This window comes from Egretta garzetta, unplaced genomic scaffold (genome assembly GCF_000687185.1).
Source record: "Egretta garzetta isolate BGI_Z169 unplaced genomic scaffold, ASM68718v1 scaffold257, whole genome shotgun sequence".
In the NCBI taxonomy this organism is placed as follows: Eukaryota; Metazoa; Chordata; class Aves; order Pelecaniformes; family Ardeidae; genus Egretta; species Egretta garzetta.
The window spans coordinates 284,689-300,755 of NW_009260344.1; the positions used below are offsets into that span (position 1 = coordinate 284,689).

Genomic DNA, 16,067 nt, shown 5'->3' on the forward strand with positions numbered 1-16,067 from the left:
AAAACGGTATTTCCTGTGATCTAGACCAGAGCTTAATGACATAATTGCTTTTCAACAGCTGCAAGCATGCAGTTTAAATTTAAATATTAGTTTAATGGCACTAGAAGTATAAATTTAAGGAAAAAAATGGTTTTAGTTTCTCTGTATCAGTATGCAAAATTGAATATTCTATTTTAATAATGTATCTGTATTTTAATGCTGAGTTTTTTAAAGGCTCAGTCATGTTTTCAGCTGCAGTGAAATGCTGCTTTAACTTTTCAGACAACTGAAGATGGTTAATCCAGATGCTGAGTATATTCACCATTTTGTGGTTTTATAAAATACATGTCTAGCAGATGATAACATTTTCTATTGAAACATATCACTTGTTGCAAAAAGCTGTATTGCACTAAACTGTGTCACAAAAGGGAAGTGTACAGAATTTTCAGAGATCAGCATGTAACCATAGTAGTTCATAAACAGCCATATATGAAGAGGTTTTTTGTGTGTGTGTCTAGGGAATGCTGTTGATCCTCTTCAAATTAATACTGACATTTGGTTTTCATTAAAACAGTGCATCAAAACCTACAACTCAGACTGGCATGTTGTTAACTATAGATATGAAGATTACTCAGGAGAGTTTCGACAGCTTCCAAAGTATGTATGTTATCTGGTGGTATAATAAAGTTTTTGAATTTGTGAAGGAACTTTAACTGTATTTAATAGAAATGTATTTGTTACAGATATTTATTAATACATGTACTATGTAACATGAAATATGCTATATCAATGTTTAATAGTCAGTAGAGGTGATAAAGATTTGTTGAGTGGAATTTATATTGATGAAATTGAAGGTGTAGAATCTTGTTAAACCATTTTCTGGAAAGATACCGTAATAACACTGCCTTATTAATAAGAAAGTCAAAACAAGAAATTGTATCATTGACAATATGAATGTAGGTATGATAACTAAAACAGGCTAATGTTTAGATGAAACTAAAATGGTGATACCCTGGTTTTGTAGCTTCAGAGGCAGCTTTTGGAACTCCCTCTAGGAGCTTAGGGAGTAGAACCTAACTGAGATGGTTAGAGCAAGTGTTTGAACTAGTGCAGATTTTCACAGGATGATTCAAAGCAAAAGCCTAATCTGCATCTATTACAGACTTTCTAAACCATCTGCTAGAGCAATCTTTTCCAACTTTTTCAAAATTTTGTAGGGAGAGTATAGAGATTAGATGCTTAACTTAAAGTATCTGAGAGTGGCTGAAAACTCTACATCCCACAACTCTGGAAGATCTGTCTTCCCTACCTACTCTCCTGCATCTGTCAGTTAAAAAATAGCTTTCTTTCCCTGTGAAAAGTTCTGATATACTCACAGGTTTTGTAAAAGTCACTACCTGGTTTTTACTCGCCCTGAACAGAAACCACAATAGTTGATAGGAATTGAAATAAATGCATTGACTTAGAGGGAGCCGATGGTTGCAGGTATGAATTCTTGCTCCTAAGATGTCAGGAGTGCAGTGAATGATAAGGCATTTGGTTCTCTTCAGTTACACATAAGGACAGTGACAAGCAGAACAGAAAGACTGTGGGGACAGATGTGCAAATTAGGAAAATTGCTGGCTAAGAAATATTTTTAATGAAAAATACATGCTTTTACTCAGTTATTTGTGTGCTTTTTCCTCTTCTGTTAGGAAAATAACACCGCTATTTTTGCAGCTATAAAATTCCTAAATAATCACAAAATTTCTAGTATTTTAGAAGCTTTTTCTTTCCTAGTAAAGGGACAAAATCGGAGAAGCTTCCAGTTCATTTATATGAAGTGGATGAAGAAGCAGATAAAGATGAGGTGAGATAATAGTAATTCCTTACTTTCTCTTCTTTCAGTAAAAATGTTGGGTAAAGAGAGATTACAGGTTGGATTAAGTGTTGATGTTAGTAAATGAAAACAGAAATTACTTTGAACAGCCTGATTGGGAAACAAATGTAGTTATTTTACCTATCTCCTTTCAAATAGCCTTGTACTCCTGACATCTGTCATGTGAGTAGAACAAGTTTTGACAGATGGTGAAATTGAAGTTCTAATATTTGGTGACATATAATCCTTCAGCTTTCATAAAATCTGTCTTGTTTTATACTGTTTCTGTGTAGATGAGTCTATAGAAAGAAATATTTCATGCAGTTTAATCACAAAGTTGAGTAAAATCATGTGAATCTGTTCCAACATGACAGTACACACACTTAAGCATGTATGATAGTATAGTATACAGTTGTGAGTTAAAATTAGTTTGTCACAAGTTTGAATATAGGATAAGACCTGGAGGTCCATCATGGGGAAAAAATCCCCCCGAAAATTTACTAAAACTCTAAGGTGATTTCTTTTTTGTCATTGGCTTAGGGAAACCAGAGATCTATAGCCTCAAGCAGTTTTCAAGTACATTTCAAAAGTCAAAGATGTTTTTTCAGTAACTGCTTCTGTTATTTGTATGATTTATTTAATTTTTACCACACCCTGTTTCAAACCACAGTGTTCAAATGCCAGTGTTTTCTTTTCTTACGAGTACTTGAACTCTTGCATCACAGAAAAGAATAAAATAAAATTATTTTTTGTAGGTTTTACCCTTTGACAGTTACTTTGCTTCTAAATTACTTGTATTCAGAACTGCTGCATATGAAATAAAAGTAGTTCCTTAAAAGTTTTCCTGGATTAAATGTGAAAAAGTAGTTCAGGGAGTGCATCTGAATAGGTAGATTCCTGAACGGATAGGCTCTGGATGCCATTTCTCCAACACTGTTGTTCATCTGCACTGTGGTATTTGGACAAATAAGTCCATGCATCTGTATCCAAGTCTTCCTATTTGTAAGATGGGAATAATGCGATTTCTATTATACTGAAATAAAAAAAGACTTGGCATTATTTACTGTGATAATAGTTCTGACAACAGAAGTGTTTTAGAAAACAATGAGTTAAATATGAAAAAGATGAAATGATGTTGTAATTGGATGTGATAGTTACTAGGAAAAATATTTATGGCCTGGGTCAGTTGAACACTGAAAAACTATAGCTTGGCTCTTATCAGGTGGTATGTGTTTTACTAGGAAGTATAACTGGAGAGGACTTCCGGTTTCCTTCTGCCCAGTTTCCTGTTAGAGCAGGCAGGACCATCATATCTCTTTCAAAGGTACAGTCACTGGAGAAGAGGTCTGCTACTCTTTGAGGAACTTAAAATGTAAACAAGAAAAAAAAATACTAGCAAGAAAAGAGAGCTTAATGGGAATAGGGGACACACACCATAAATTCTTTCCTCAAGGGAAGAATTAATGCAAGAGGTTTTTCTTTCAAACATTCACATCTTTGTATGCCAAAAAGCATATAGGCGAATCTTAGATTAAAAGTTGTTTGCTCTTCTTTTTGTTTTGCATTTGTTTGTTTTTTTCTTTTAAGAAAGCTGATTTATTAAGAGAATGATAGGAAACAAAAAGCTGCAAGTGATTAAAAATTGGAGGAAAACCAGATAAAGATTAATTATCTGGCATCGATAAAAAGGAGAGAATTACCTTTGCAAAACTAATTTGGCCTGTCAGGCCATCAGGTTGATGTTTGTAAACGGAATTTTTAATGCAGCCTGGGGTATGGGATCAAGATAAGGAATTGTTTTTGTTGAAACAGTTGCTGTTGAAGTAAATTTTGGAGCCGAGTTTGTGGGAAAGATTGTTTTAAAAAAAAAAAAAAAAAAGTGAAGCACAGTGTGCAGCAGTAATAATAAAAGTGAGGAAATTAACTTACCGGTTGGAAACAGGAAGTATGTTTTCAGTGTAAAAGTCGTGTGTTAACAACTGGCTTCTGGGTTCCTTTGTATGAACAGATGGTCAGATGGAAAGACTCAGTAGCTTTTTGGCTCTGTAGGCAGAGATTCTGCCTGACAGAAAGAAACGGTGTAACTAGAGAGGCCCAAATGACAGTCAGTTTTATTGTTATAAAACAGCATGCAGCTCAACACAACAGAGTTGGGAAACAGTGCACCTCAGAGACTTGGAACTGGAAAAAGAGTCTTAACAGAGCTAAATCTTTATTTTTGTTAACACAGGAAATGAAGGAATTCTTGTTATGTCAGGTGATCCTATGTATGGTTTGTGAAATCACAGAAAAACATTGGTGGTTTTGTGCCAAGCATTGGTTGTTTTGTTTTGACAATAACTCATCATCTATTAATCATCTTACACTTGAGGATAACTCCCAGCAGCGGAGGTAGAGAATCATAGTTGGAAACCCAGTGTTTTAAGTTGTTGTCTCTGTATCTTGATAGTTGTACAAGAAAATGCTTATCTAGGTAATAGAACTGGGGTGAGGGCTAATGACTTGAAAATATGAAGTGAGTAGACTATCGCTTGGACAGTGAGACTCACAGGCACACATGAAAATTTGCTGGATATTTCTGGTCTGTGCTTCTGGGGCATTATATCTGATGCTCTGATAGTTGATGTCCATGTCATCCTTCCTGGGCCTAACTTTCATAGTATTAAGCTGACTGGAATTTTTGAAGGAACAGATTGATGCATCTTTTCCCTTCTGTTTGCAGTTTTTGGAAGTTCACATGTGCATATGCATATGAATATGCAAGCTAGACAGACTAAATAAGCTGTAAATAAATTAACTAGTAACTTTTTCCAGAATGTTCATTGATTTGGTTCCAGAAACTAATTCATATTATTCCAAAATTTGGTTTTAATATGCAGTTGTTGAACTAATGACTCTGTCCCCCATATGTAATCACTTTTTGTTGTGTGTTCTCTTAATAGCTGAGAAAAGGATTTAGAAAAAGTAGTTGAGGCACTCAAAGAAGTTTTGTGGTTTTGTTTTCAACTGGATACTGAGCTAATTTTCAATGTTTTGATAATAAATTATCAGGAGTATTTCTCCTCTAGATGGTTGAAAATTTTCATATACATCTAATTAATGTTTTTGTTGCATCCAAATGGGTTATGTCAACTGGTAACCATGGTAAAGTCAGCTTGGTACTGTTCTAATTAGGGTGTGATGTGTGATGCAGGCATTGGATCTACTGTTTGTGAACTTGCCATTACTGACGAGTTTGGTCTTGTTCTCTTTAAAAAGCTTTGATTCTGATCTGTAAAAGAGCAGATCCAGTTCAAGAGTTTGAGACTTAGTTCTCTGCAAATTCTTAAGTAATGTCTTTGAAGTAATACATATAAAGCAATATGGTTTGAGAACTATCGATTGAAGTTTTGGATAAGCATGAGTTAACATTATTCTTTTTGGTAATAGAAATTGGTAAAAATGTTAGCACTGGAAGATTAGAATATATGAAAAAGCTGACAAAGTAAATGTAAGTAAATGTTTTGAGTTTACCTTCTTTCCCCTATTTCAGTGGGATTCATCTTGACTAATATCTAGCTATCTAGAAGTTAGATCACCCTGCTGGCCATAGGGAAAGCCTGTGTAAGTGGCCAGGTTACCTATCAGAAGTTAGATGAGGTCAATCTCATCTCTGGTCTTTATTTAAAGTGATTGGAATTAGAAAGCTATAGTCAGCAGGGACTCATAGTACCTTATTATCATTACATTATGAACATAACTATTTCATCTTTTAAAAGTTACTTTGGAAATTTTTGATAAACAGAACAGTTTCAGACTGTGATGCAAAATTTTATGTTGTTTTTTTTTTTTTTTCCCCATCTTCCTTTCTTCATCGCCAGGATGCAGCATCTCTTGGGTCTCAGAAGGGTGGAATAACAAAACAAGGATGGCTGTACAAAGGCAACATGAATAGTGCAATCAGTGTGACAATGAGAGTAAGTTTAAGAATGTCTTATGCGTGCTAAAAACTGAACAGCAATACTAAATACCACTGTGCCTTTGAGAAGCCAATTTGTATGTGGTTTACTAAAAAAAAAAATAGTGCGCCATGAAAGAGGGAAGCTTGTATTTAATTTATATCTGTGAAATCTTACTTTCTTTTTATTATACTTACATCAGAAAAAAGCTTAAAGATCCAGTATGTTGGAGAAGTCCAGTATTTTAAATAATTTTCTTAACTGGACCCTGGTGTGTTATTAGTAGAAAAGGGACTATATAATTCAAGTTTTTATTTGTATTGCCTCTTTATTTAGAAACAAACAAGTTATTTTTATGGTTATCACAGTAAATATCTATTACGTGTAATATTGTAGAATCAATTTTGAATACCTTTCAGTGGGTCAAAAATACTTTCAAATAATATAGCACAATCTTTCTGCAGGCTTTTAAGTTAATATTTCGTTTAAATTTTTTTTTAAATTAATGTTTTCTGTTTTTTTTTTTTGAGGTTACTGATTAGGTTATGTGTAAATAAAAGCTTTTTTTCTATAATCTACTGTGTAAATAGCACTTAACGGTTTGTAATATGAAGCTGATTAATACTAGTGTTGTAATTGTTTTTCTTTTGTCCTTTCTTTTCACTAGTCATTTAAAAGAAGATTTTTCCACTTGATCCAGCTTGGTGATGGATCCTATAATCTCAATTTCTACAAAGATGAAAAAATATCAAAAGAACCTAAAGGATCAATATTTCTAGATTCATGCATGGGAGTGGTTCAGGTAATTATAATTATTAAGCCTGTTCTTCAGTTAATTCTGTATTTGATAGCAAATAGATTTTTTTAAAATACAAGTAACTTTTGTCAGATGTAGATAAGTACCTATTATGCAGAGGAAGAATTGGATACGCTGCGTCTTGCAAAAACAGTGAATGAGATTTTAAAGGGCAGGAGGCAGAATTTTAAAAATCTTTCTGAAAAGAACATGTATTACTAGTTTTATCAAAAATATCAAACAAAATTTGAAGGCAAATACACAAAAAACCCTCAACCTTAAATCATGGCAAAGTAACGACAACATGAAATTAAAGTTCATTTCAGTTATATTTTGTGCTTACATGAGCTGTAAAATGTTTTGCATAGCTTCTTGTGTGGGATTTTTGTTGTGGGAATTGTACTAAATTCAGTCACCCCTCCAGATGCTTTCATTTGACCTTTATAATGTTACTTTTATGTGCTTTTCTTTATTTTAAAAAGTTAAGGGCTTTGGTAAAATGTTTGTCAGTAGCAAGTGCCAAAGAAAAGATTATTTTTTTTTTCTTGTGATTCTGTTATGTATTTACAGTACAGCATGTAACTGTTTTGTTAGGCACAGCATACCTGGAAAAAGTTCTTGGGCTTAGGGTTTTATCAACTTGGATAGAAATTGGCAAAGTTTAATAAAAATTTATTTCTTTAATAACATATCATTTTCAGTATAAAGTTGTTTGAAGATTTATGCAGAGAGATACAACAGCTTTACAGAGGATTATTTTTTTTCAAATAGTATAATAATGTTTTTGGATACACATTTAATAGATACTTCACATGGAAAGTCTATAATAAATTTAATCATATTGCAAGTTTTATATACAGATTTACACAAATGGTTTTGTCTTAGAGGTACAATTCTGGCCAACTCCACTGAAATGAGTTTGATCTGTTTCTAAGAGAGACCAACAAACAAAAAAAAGTAGTTCCTAAACACAGCTTTAGTCTTTTTCTTGCACTTAAAATGTGTCTTTCCTTCTGCTCCTCAGCTTCCTCTCCTTTGGTGTCCCGCTCTGATAATGTGTATCCTCCATCTTCTGGGCTGTTTCTGACCCCTTTTGTTTTCCCCCTTCGGCAATGGCTTGTTTCTGGTTGTCAGCCTGTGGCTCTGGTACAGACTATTGTGGGCACTACAATATTAGTTTACATCATCAGAAAACTTCGAGATTTTCAGAAGTTACAAATGAAAGAAAGGCACTGCAACAAAGGGAAGTGCTAAGTCCTGCAGCTGGGGAGAATAACCCCAGGCACAGTACATGCTGCACAGGCCACCCAGCTGGAAAGCAGCTTGGCACAAAAGGACTTGGGGGTCCTGGTGGACACAAAGTTGAACACGAGCCAGCAATGTGCTCTTGCTACAAAGAAGGCTAATTGTGTCCTCGGCTGCATAAGGGCGAGTGTTGTCAGCAGGTTGAGCGAGGTGATCCTTCACCTCTGAACAGCTGAATAGCACTGATGAGGCCACACCTGGAGTCCAGTATCCTGTTCTGGGCTCCCCAGTAAAAGAGAGACATGGACATACCAGTGAGGGTCCAGCGAAGGGCTATGAAGATGACGAAGGGATGGAGGATAAAGCATCTGTCCTATGAGGGGAAGCTGAGACAATTGGGACTGTTCAGCCTGGAGAAGAGAAGGCTCAGGGTGATCTCATCAATGTATATGAATACACAAAGGGAGGGTGCACCAGGCTCTTTTCAGTGGTGCCCAGTGACAGACCAGAGGCAATGGCACAAACTGAAACACAGGAGGTTCCCTCTGAATATCAGGAAACATTATGTCACTGTGAGGGCACGGGTTGCCCAGGGAGGTTGTAGAGTCTCCGTCCTTGGAGGTACTCAAAAGGCACCTGGACGTGGTCCTGGGCCAGCCCTGCTTTGAGCAGGGATGCCGGACTAGATGCCTTCCAGAGGGCCCTTCCAACCTCTAACCATTCTGTGATTCTATGGGTTTGGGGTTTTTTAATCCTGAAAGTCCCCTTTTTTCTAAATTGTCTTTCATGAAGTACTGTTCCATACTTCCTGTTCTATCAGTTCAATTCAAATAACCTGAAATTTACTCAGACTCTGTCAGAAGCCTTTTCTTTTGTTGTTGTTTTTTGCTTTATTACTGTTCCTTTGTTCTACTGCAAGCAAGGTTTTGGGATGATACAGTAGTCTTTAAGTAAAACTGTGCTTTGGTTGCTTGGTGTTTATAGTTGGCTTGTGTCTTGAACACTATACTGTATTTTACAGTATCATCAGCATTCATCTTGGCATCTGAATGTTCAGAACTGCATGTAGAAATTTGAGACTAGTTATGGATTATCATCAGGTGCAAAACCAAAATCAGCTAATGCTCACTTCTGTGAAGCCAAGAAGTCATTCAATGGCTAGAAAAAGAGCTAAAAATAGCTATTTTCTTCACTTGAATTGTTGGTGAGGAGCAAGTAAATGAGATTTTAAACTATTCCAGATGTGTGACTTTATTATTTTATATTAGGTACTGTATCTTCTCTGGCTTATTTTATTCATTGCTTTACTGATACTAATTATTGGTGTTGTATTAATATCTAAAAACTCATATGGGGAAAGAAGTGCTCTCTACACAGTAGAAATTGCATTTCTATTTAATGGAAGAGGAAAACAAAATAAAAAATTGGAAGGACCCCAGCCACTGTACTTTGCAGTAGTCTAAATATGATTACAAGCAGAATGATGAAGGGAAACTGAAAAATGGGCTGTTACCTTTCATACTTTTAGTTGTTGCAGTGGTACAAATAACTTCAAAAGGTCAAATGTGAGAGAGGAAAAAGTGTAATTATAATACACTGTTTCAGAATATAAAACTGTGTTTTTGTTAGAAGTTCTGAAATATATGTAACTTGCTTTGATTGTGAGTAGACTATATGTAAAGATATTATAATGACCTTTTATTTTTTTATAGAACAATAAAGTCAGACGTTTTGCATTTGAGCTCAAGATGCAAGACAAGAGTAGTTACCTTTTAGCTGCAGATAGTGAACTGGAAATGGAAGAATGGATAAACACTCTGAACAAAATCCTTCAGCTTAACTTTGAGGCTGCAATGCAAGAAAAAAGAAATGGAGAGTCTCACGAAGGTAAGCAGGGTTTCTGACAATGCTAACACAGTTATGTGACAACGTCTATGTACATGCATTTGGAAAGAAAGGCTTTACTGTGGCACTTAGGCAATGGCTTGTTTCTGGTTGTCAGCCTGTGGCTCTGGTACAGACTATTGTGGGCACTACAATATTAGTTTACATCATCAGAAAACTTCGAGATTTTCAGAAGTTACAAATGAAAGAAAGGCACTGCAACAAAGGGAAGTGCTAAGTCCTGCAGCTGGGGAGAATAACCCCAGGCACAGTACATGCTGCACAGGCCACCCAGCTGGAAAGCAGCTTGGCACAAAAGGACTTGGGGGTCCTGGTGGACACAAAGTTGAACACGAGCCAGCAATGTGCTCTTGCTACAAAGAAGGCTAATTGTGTCCTCGGCTGCATAAGGGCGAGTGTTGTCAGCAGGTTGAGCGAGGTGATCCTTCACCTCTGAACAGCTGAATAGCACTGATGAGGCCACACCTGGAGTCCAGTATCCTGTTCTGGGCTCCCCAGTAAAAGAGAGACATGGACATACCAGTGAGGGTCCAGCGAAGGGCTATGAAGATGACGAAGGGATGGAGGATAAAGCATCTGTCCTATGAGGGGAAGCTGAGACAATTGGGACTGTTCAGCCTGGAGAAGAGAAGGCTCAGGGTGATCTCATCAATGTATATGAATACACAAAGGGAGGGTGCACCAGGCTCTTTTCAGTGGTGCCCAGTGACAGACCAGAGGCAATGGCACAAACTGAAACACAGGAGGTTCCCTCTGAATATCAGGAAACATTATGTCACTGTGAGGGCACGGGTTGCCCAGGGAGGTTGTAGAGTCTCCGTCCTTGGAGGTACTCAAAAGGCACCTGGACGTGGTCCTGGGCCAGCCCTGCTTTGAGCAGGGATGCCGGACTAGATGCCTTCCAGAGGGCCCTTCCAACCTCTAACCATTCTGTGATTCTATGGGTTTGGGGTTTTTTAATCCTGAAAGTCCCCTTTTTTCTAAATTGTCTTTCATGAAGTACTGTTCCATACTTCCTGTTCTATCAGTTCAATTCAAATAACCTGAAATTTGCTCAGACTCTGTCAGAAGCCTTTTCTTTTGTTGTTGTTTTTTGCTTTATTACTGTTCCTTTGTTCTACTGCAAGCAAGGTTTTGGGATGATACAGTAGTCTTTAAGTAAAACTGTGCTTTGGTTGCTTGGTGTTTATAGTTGGCTTGTGTCTTGAACACTATACTGTATTTTACAGTATCATCAGCATTCATCTTGGCATCTGAATGTTCAGAACTGCATGTAGAAATTTGAGACTAGTTATGGATTATCATCAGGTGCAAAACCAAAATCAGCTAATGCTCACTTCTGTGAAGCCAAGAAGTCATTCAATGGCTAGAAAAAGAGCTAAAAATAGCTATTTTCTTCACTTGAATTGTTGGTGAGGAGCAAGTAAATGAGATTTTAAACTATTCCAGATGTGTGACTTTATTATTTTATATTAGGTACTGTATCTTCTCTGGCTTATTTTATTCATTGCTTTACTGATACTAATTATTGGTGTTGTATTAATATCTAAAAACTCATATGGGGAAAGAAGTGCTCTCTACACAGTAGAAATTGCATTTCTATTTAATGGAAGAGGAAAACAAAATAAAAAATTGGAAGGACCCCAGCCACTGTACTTTGCAGTAGTCTAAATATGATTACAAGCAGAATGATGAAGGGAAACTGAAAAATGGGCTGTTACCTTTCATACTTTTAGTTGTTGCAGTGGTACAAATAACTTCAAAAGGTCAAATGTGAGAGAGGAAAAAGTGTAATTATAATACACTTTTTCAGAATATAAAACTGTGTTTTTGTTAGAAGTTCTGAAATATATGTAACTTGCTTTGATTGTGAGTAGACTGTATGTAAAGATATTATAATGACCTTTTATTTTTTTATAGAACAATAAAGTCAGACGTTTTGCATTTGAGCTCAAGATGCAAGACAAGAGTAGTTACCTTTTAGCTGCAGATAGTGAACTGGAAATGGAAGAATGGATAAACACTCTGAACAAAATCCTTCAGCTTAACTTTGAGGCTGCAATGCAAGAAAAAAGAAATGGAGAGTCTCACGAAGGTAAGCAGGGTTTCTGACAATGCTAACACAGTTATGTGACAATGTCTATGTACATGCATTTGGAAAGAAAGGCTTTACTGTGGCTAAACTACTTTGTTTTCTTTGGTCATAAGAATTATAGGCCTTTTCACTGCCTGTTTGAACTGATGAGAGTTTTGGCCTTTTGGCATTAAAATAGCACTGTTCTGTATTGATTCCAACTGAATTAAATCCAGAATAGAATAATCAGTCTGATCAGAAGTCTAGAAAAATAGAACCCACAATGAAAAATCAGGACCGAGGCAGTTTAAAGAAAAGAGAGGGACTTGTTTTGAAATGTGTGAAATGCTGTTGAAAATGGAATAATCTGTTCTTTGGTCACCATAGGTACAAGAAAAAGAAATTGTGATTGCAGTGAGGGACTTAAATTTAGATGTAACTCCCTTGACCAGAAATATTTCCCTAAAGTACTGAAATAAATTGCTTGGGTGTAGAATCTTTTCTGTTGGAGCCGTTTAAGAATAGGTAAAGCAGATATCTGTAAGGAGTGTGATGTAGGTATAGTTGACAGTTTGGTGACAAAGGTAGTCTAGATGTTCTCTCGTGCATTTTTCCTCTTGAGATTGGATGGGGAGGGCAACTGGTATGAGACCAATGTATGCAATATCCAGAACAACCTGAAAGAGGTTCTAGAAAGTTGTTCTGCTTATAAATAGCACAATATACCAAAAGGGATCATTAGAGTTTAAAATGAAATATCACAGTCTTTGGTGAAGATTGTGGGAATTTAGCATGATGTTTGCAACAAAAGCAAATCGGAAAAAAAGAAGCCTGTAGCTCTGTGGAAGACATTGGTCCCCAATTGACCTTAAAAGTGTAAGATGCATATAGCTAAGTGAATGGTTGCTTTGTAAATGCAGTAACTGTTGGAGAGTAGAGATGGGAGTCTAACGAACACAGGGAACTTGTTTTGAAATCAAGTTACAATGCGTAGTGGAAAGAGTAATGTAAATTTGTGCATTGAGTAGCCCCTCTCCCCATGCAGATGCCAAAATTTAATATTAAAGCTATTTTCTAGGTAAGATTAGAAATAACTGCTACTTTACCAATTTATGTAACTGGTTACATCCTCCAAGAAGTCACTGCATCAGATGGAATGATGGAGTCATCCACAACCTGTTTATGTTAACAGTTGTAATTTTTGAGAGGGTAGGAGTTTAAAAAAAAAAAATCAGAAATATTTTTGCTATGAAGTTTTGCGAGTAGTTTGGGTTTTGGGGGTTTTAAAATTTTTTTTTTTAAATGTTGTTTTATAATTTCAGATGATGAACAAAGCAAACTGGAAAGTTCATCAAGTAGTTTTGATAACTACTATCCTGAAATTGCCAAGGTAATATATATTGTAAATGTCAACTGGGGATATAAATTACTAAACTTAAGTTAGCCCCATGAACTTTCAGTAAAGGTAAGGTATAGGCTTCTAGTTTCCAGTCAGTTTGTGGTACTTTGAGAGCTTAGAAGCTCTTTCGTGAATTGATGTGGTTATTGAGCTTCTTCATTTTCTGCTTTTGGAAGCAAACTAGCTACTGTCTTAAAGTTGCTTATATAAATCTTGACATTGTGTTTAAAAGCAGCATGGTTTATTATTTTTTAGTTTATTGTATTTTGCATCTTTTGTATTGTTTTATTGCATGCAGGTAAGTGCTAAAGTATTTCTATAGAAATCTAGTTATATTGAAGTCAAGTTTTATTTTTATAGTTAGAAGTCCAGAGGAGCTTAATAGCAGTGATGATGTGAATGTATTTTAAGACACTTGTGTTTTTAATGAGCTGGCAAGTTCATGGATGCTTCCTGTATTGCTGTAGTTCTTGCTTTTCAATTTTGTTCTTACAGTTGTTTGGTAAAAATAGAAATAAGAATAAAACAAACCAGAAATAAATAGAAAATAACAGTAACTCTTCCTCAGCACATGTGCAGACTTTGAGTTAAACCAGTGACTTGTGTGTTGCAATAAGTTTTGGGAGTTCTCTAAGGGAAAAATTTTTGTTAAATCACCTAATGAGCTGGTGACCTCTTTCTGTTGAAGTTGCAGAATCCAAATGCCTTCCTAGGACTTCCTTACTCTTTCTTCTGTGCGGCACAGTGCAGTCTTGAAAATTTTCTGCTTGACCATACTCTGGAATGGTCTCCCCTTCTTTTCTGAGGATCTGTCTGACCTTGTAACTACTCCTGTAGGGAATGCAGCTTACAGACTGAGAACAAGCAGTAAAACAAACTCTATCTATTGCAATACCTAACATACCGAAAGATGCAGTCAGACTACATTAACAGGCTTTTAGCACCCAAATTGGTTGGCAGACTTAATTCTTTCTGTTGCTGCTTTGTAATCAACTTAGCGCATGTACACAAAAAGCTATTATGTGATAAGCTAATTCCAGCTAGAGCTGAATTTGGAAATTAATTGGGATTGTGGTGCATACAATCAAGTTTTCCTTGGAAGAGCTGTAAGCATCCAACAGCATCCTTACATGAGGCTATGAAAATTTATTTCAAAAGAAATATAAAATTAGATGCTCTTACTGTATGGAAGATTTTTCTTTCTTTATAGTCAGAGTTATTAGAATGCTTAGGTTCCATATGACTTCCAGAGGGGACTTGTATTCCGGGCTGCAGCACCTGCATGTAGTTTTAGTACTACAAATGCTGCTTCCTGTTTCCGTAACGTTCTGATCGGAAGCGTGCAGCTATTTAAGATAGGTATTTTTCTAGCATTTTTCTCAGTTCTTTAAGCACTGGCTTTTTTTATTCCATGGTTATAAGCCATTTAAATTTCCTTCAAAATATGGGGTTTTTTTGTTGTTTTACCATTCTAGTTCATCTTCACCTTTCAAAATTATTTGCTTTAATGTATTTTTCTAGCCTTTTTTCCCTGAGAAGTATAGGGAAAAATCTGCCCATTTGCATTAGTACGCTGTGCCTTAACTTGATTACTTTACATAACTGCTGTTTGCTTTGAGGATTTTTTTTTTTGTACTCTATTCTTTCTTGTATTGTCTTTTCAGATGTTATTTGGGTTCAGTTCTTTTTTCCCCAGTGGAAGACTCACAAGGCATTCAGCCTTCTTTTAGAAGAGTTTATAGTTGCTCTATTATTTTTGTTGGTTGGAGATTTTCACAATAGCTGACCTCATATCCTTGTGAGGAAAGAGAAAATCCTTCAGGGGTGATTGCAGAGCACCTGACAATAGGGAGAAAACCCAGTCTTCCTAAGAAAGGTTTAACCCCTGCGAGTACATCTCCAAGCCTTCATTTTTCTGTCAACAGGTGTTAGCTTATAACATAAGCTAAACAAGATGCTATTGTGCACTTCAGTGCACAGATGTGCACACATATATCTCTGTCTGTCCTGCCTCCTTCATGTTCCTCTTATCTGTAAATTAAGTCCCAAGAGGGAATGTAGGGTTTTTGTTGGTTTTTCGTTTTTTAATCTTCAGAGAAAAGAAATTACACTTTTGTTTTAAATAACTATGTGACTGCCATGATCAGTGTGCCCAAGTACCTCCTTAAACCATTCCGGGTCCCAGTATTACTTGAGTAGGAAAACATTGTCCCTGTTTTACAGATGAGGAAATGGAATTACAGAGTCACTGCCATGCTGTAGACAGGGTCGATGACTACATACATTTTCAGTTCTTGATTTCTGACCAACTGCCCCTGATCTGTCAGTCAAAAATGTGTGGTTTTTTTCTTGTCTTTAGTACACAAGACACCAAAGAATCTAAAACTGTTCAAGATGCTTTAGCTGAAACAGTTCCTGTCTTGCTCCTATGACTAGGTCATCTTCCTCTTCAGCTCTTGCCGCTGACTATTCCCTTTCCAAAACATACATGCAACCTTCTAGCTGTCTTTCAACTTCTTCACAGCGTAGTTCTGTATTTCTCAATCATACCGGCTGCTGAACAAGCGAAGTTTGCCGGTACTGTGCGGGTATCGAGCGTCTGGGTTGTGTCTTTCACAGCAGATCTTGTCTTTTCTCCTGTGTGTGATAAAGATAACAAAGTAAAGTAAATGAAATCCATCTATACTCAAAATCATACCTCAGAAGTTCTTCTTCTGTAAGGCATCCCTTAAGTCAAATTCTTTTTTTTTTTTTTTTATTATTATTATTATCAACCTAAAATAGGATTTTGAGCTCTTGGAGCTGATGGGCTTGGGGTTTGGTTTTTTTTCTCTTTCTTGAGGCACAGTAGGAATTTCTTCAACCTTGAGCAA

The 16,067-nt window shown here is 36.2% G+C and overlaps 1 protein-coding gene across 1 annotated transcript in view; it reads left to right on the plus strand.

Annotated features, from left to right (window-relative positions):
- Positions 1 to 16,067, plus strand: part of DOCK9 (dedicator of cytokinesis 9) — a 107,847-nt gene that overhangs the window by 19,414 nt on the left and 72,366 nt on the right. The window contains exons 4-9 of the mRNA XM_035898113.1: positions 554 to 636; positions 1,759 to 1,828; positions 5,698 to 5,793; positions 6,443 to 6,577; positions 9,529 to 9,703; positions 13,118 to 13,185. Of these exons, the coding sequence (XP_035754006.1) occupies positions 554 to 636; positions 1,759 to 1,828; positions 5,698 to 5,793; positions 6,443 to 6,577; positions 9,529 to 9,703; positions 13,118 to 13,185 (627 nt within the window). The remainder of the gene's footprint in view (positions 1 to 553; positions 637 to 1,758; positions 1,829 to 5,697; positions 5,794 to 6,442; positions 6,578 to 9,528; positions 9,704 to 13,117; positions 13,186 to 16,067) is intronic.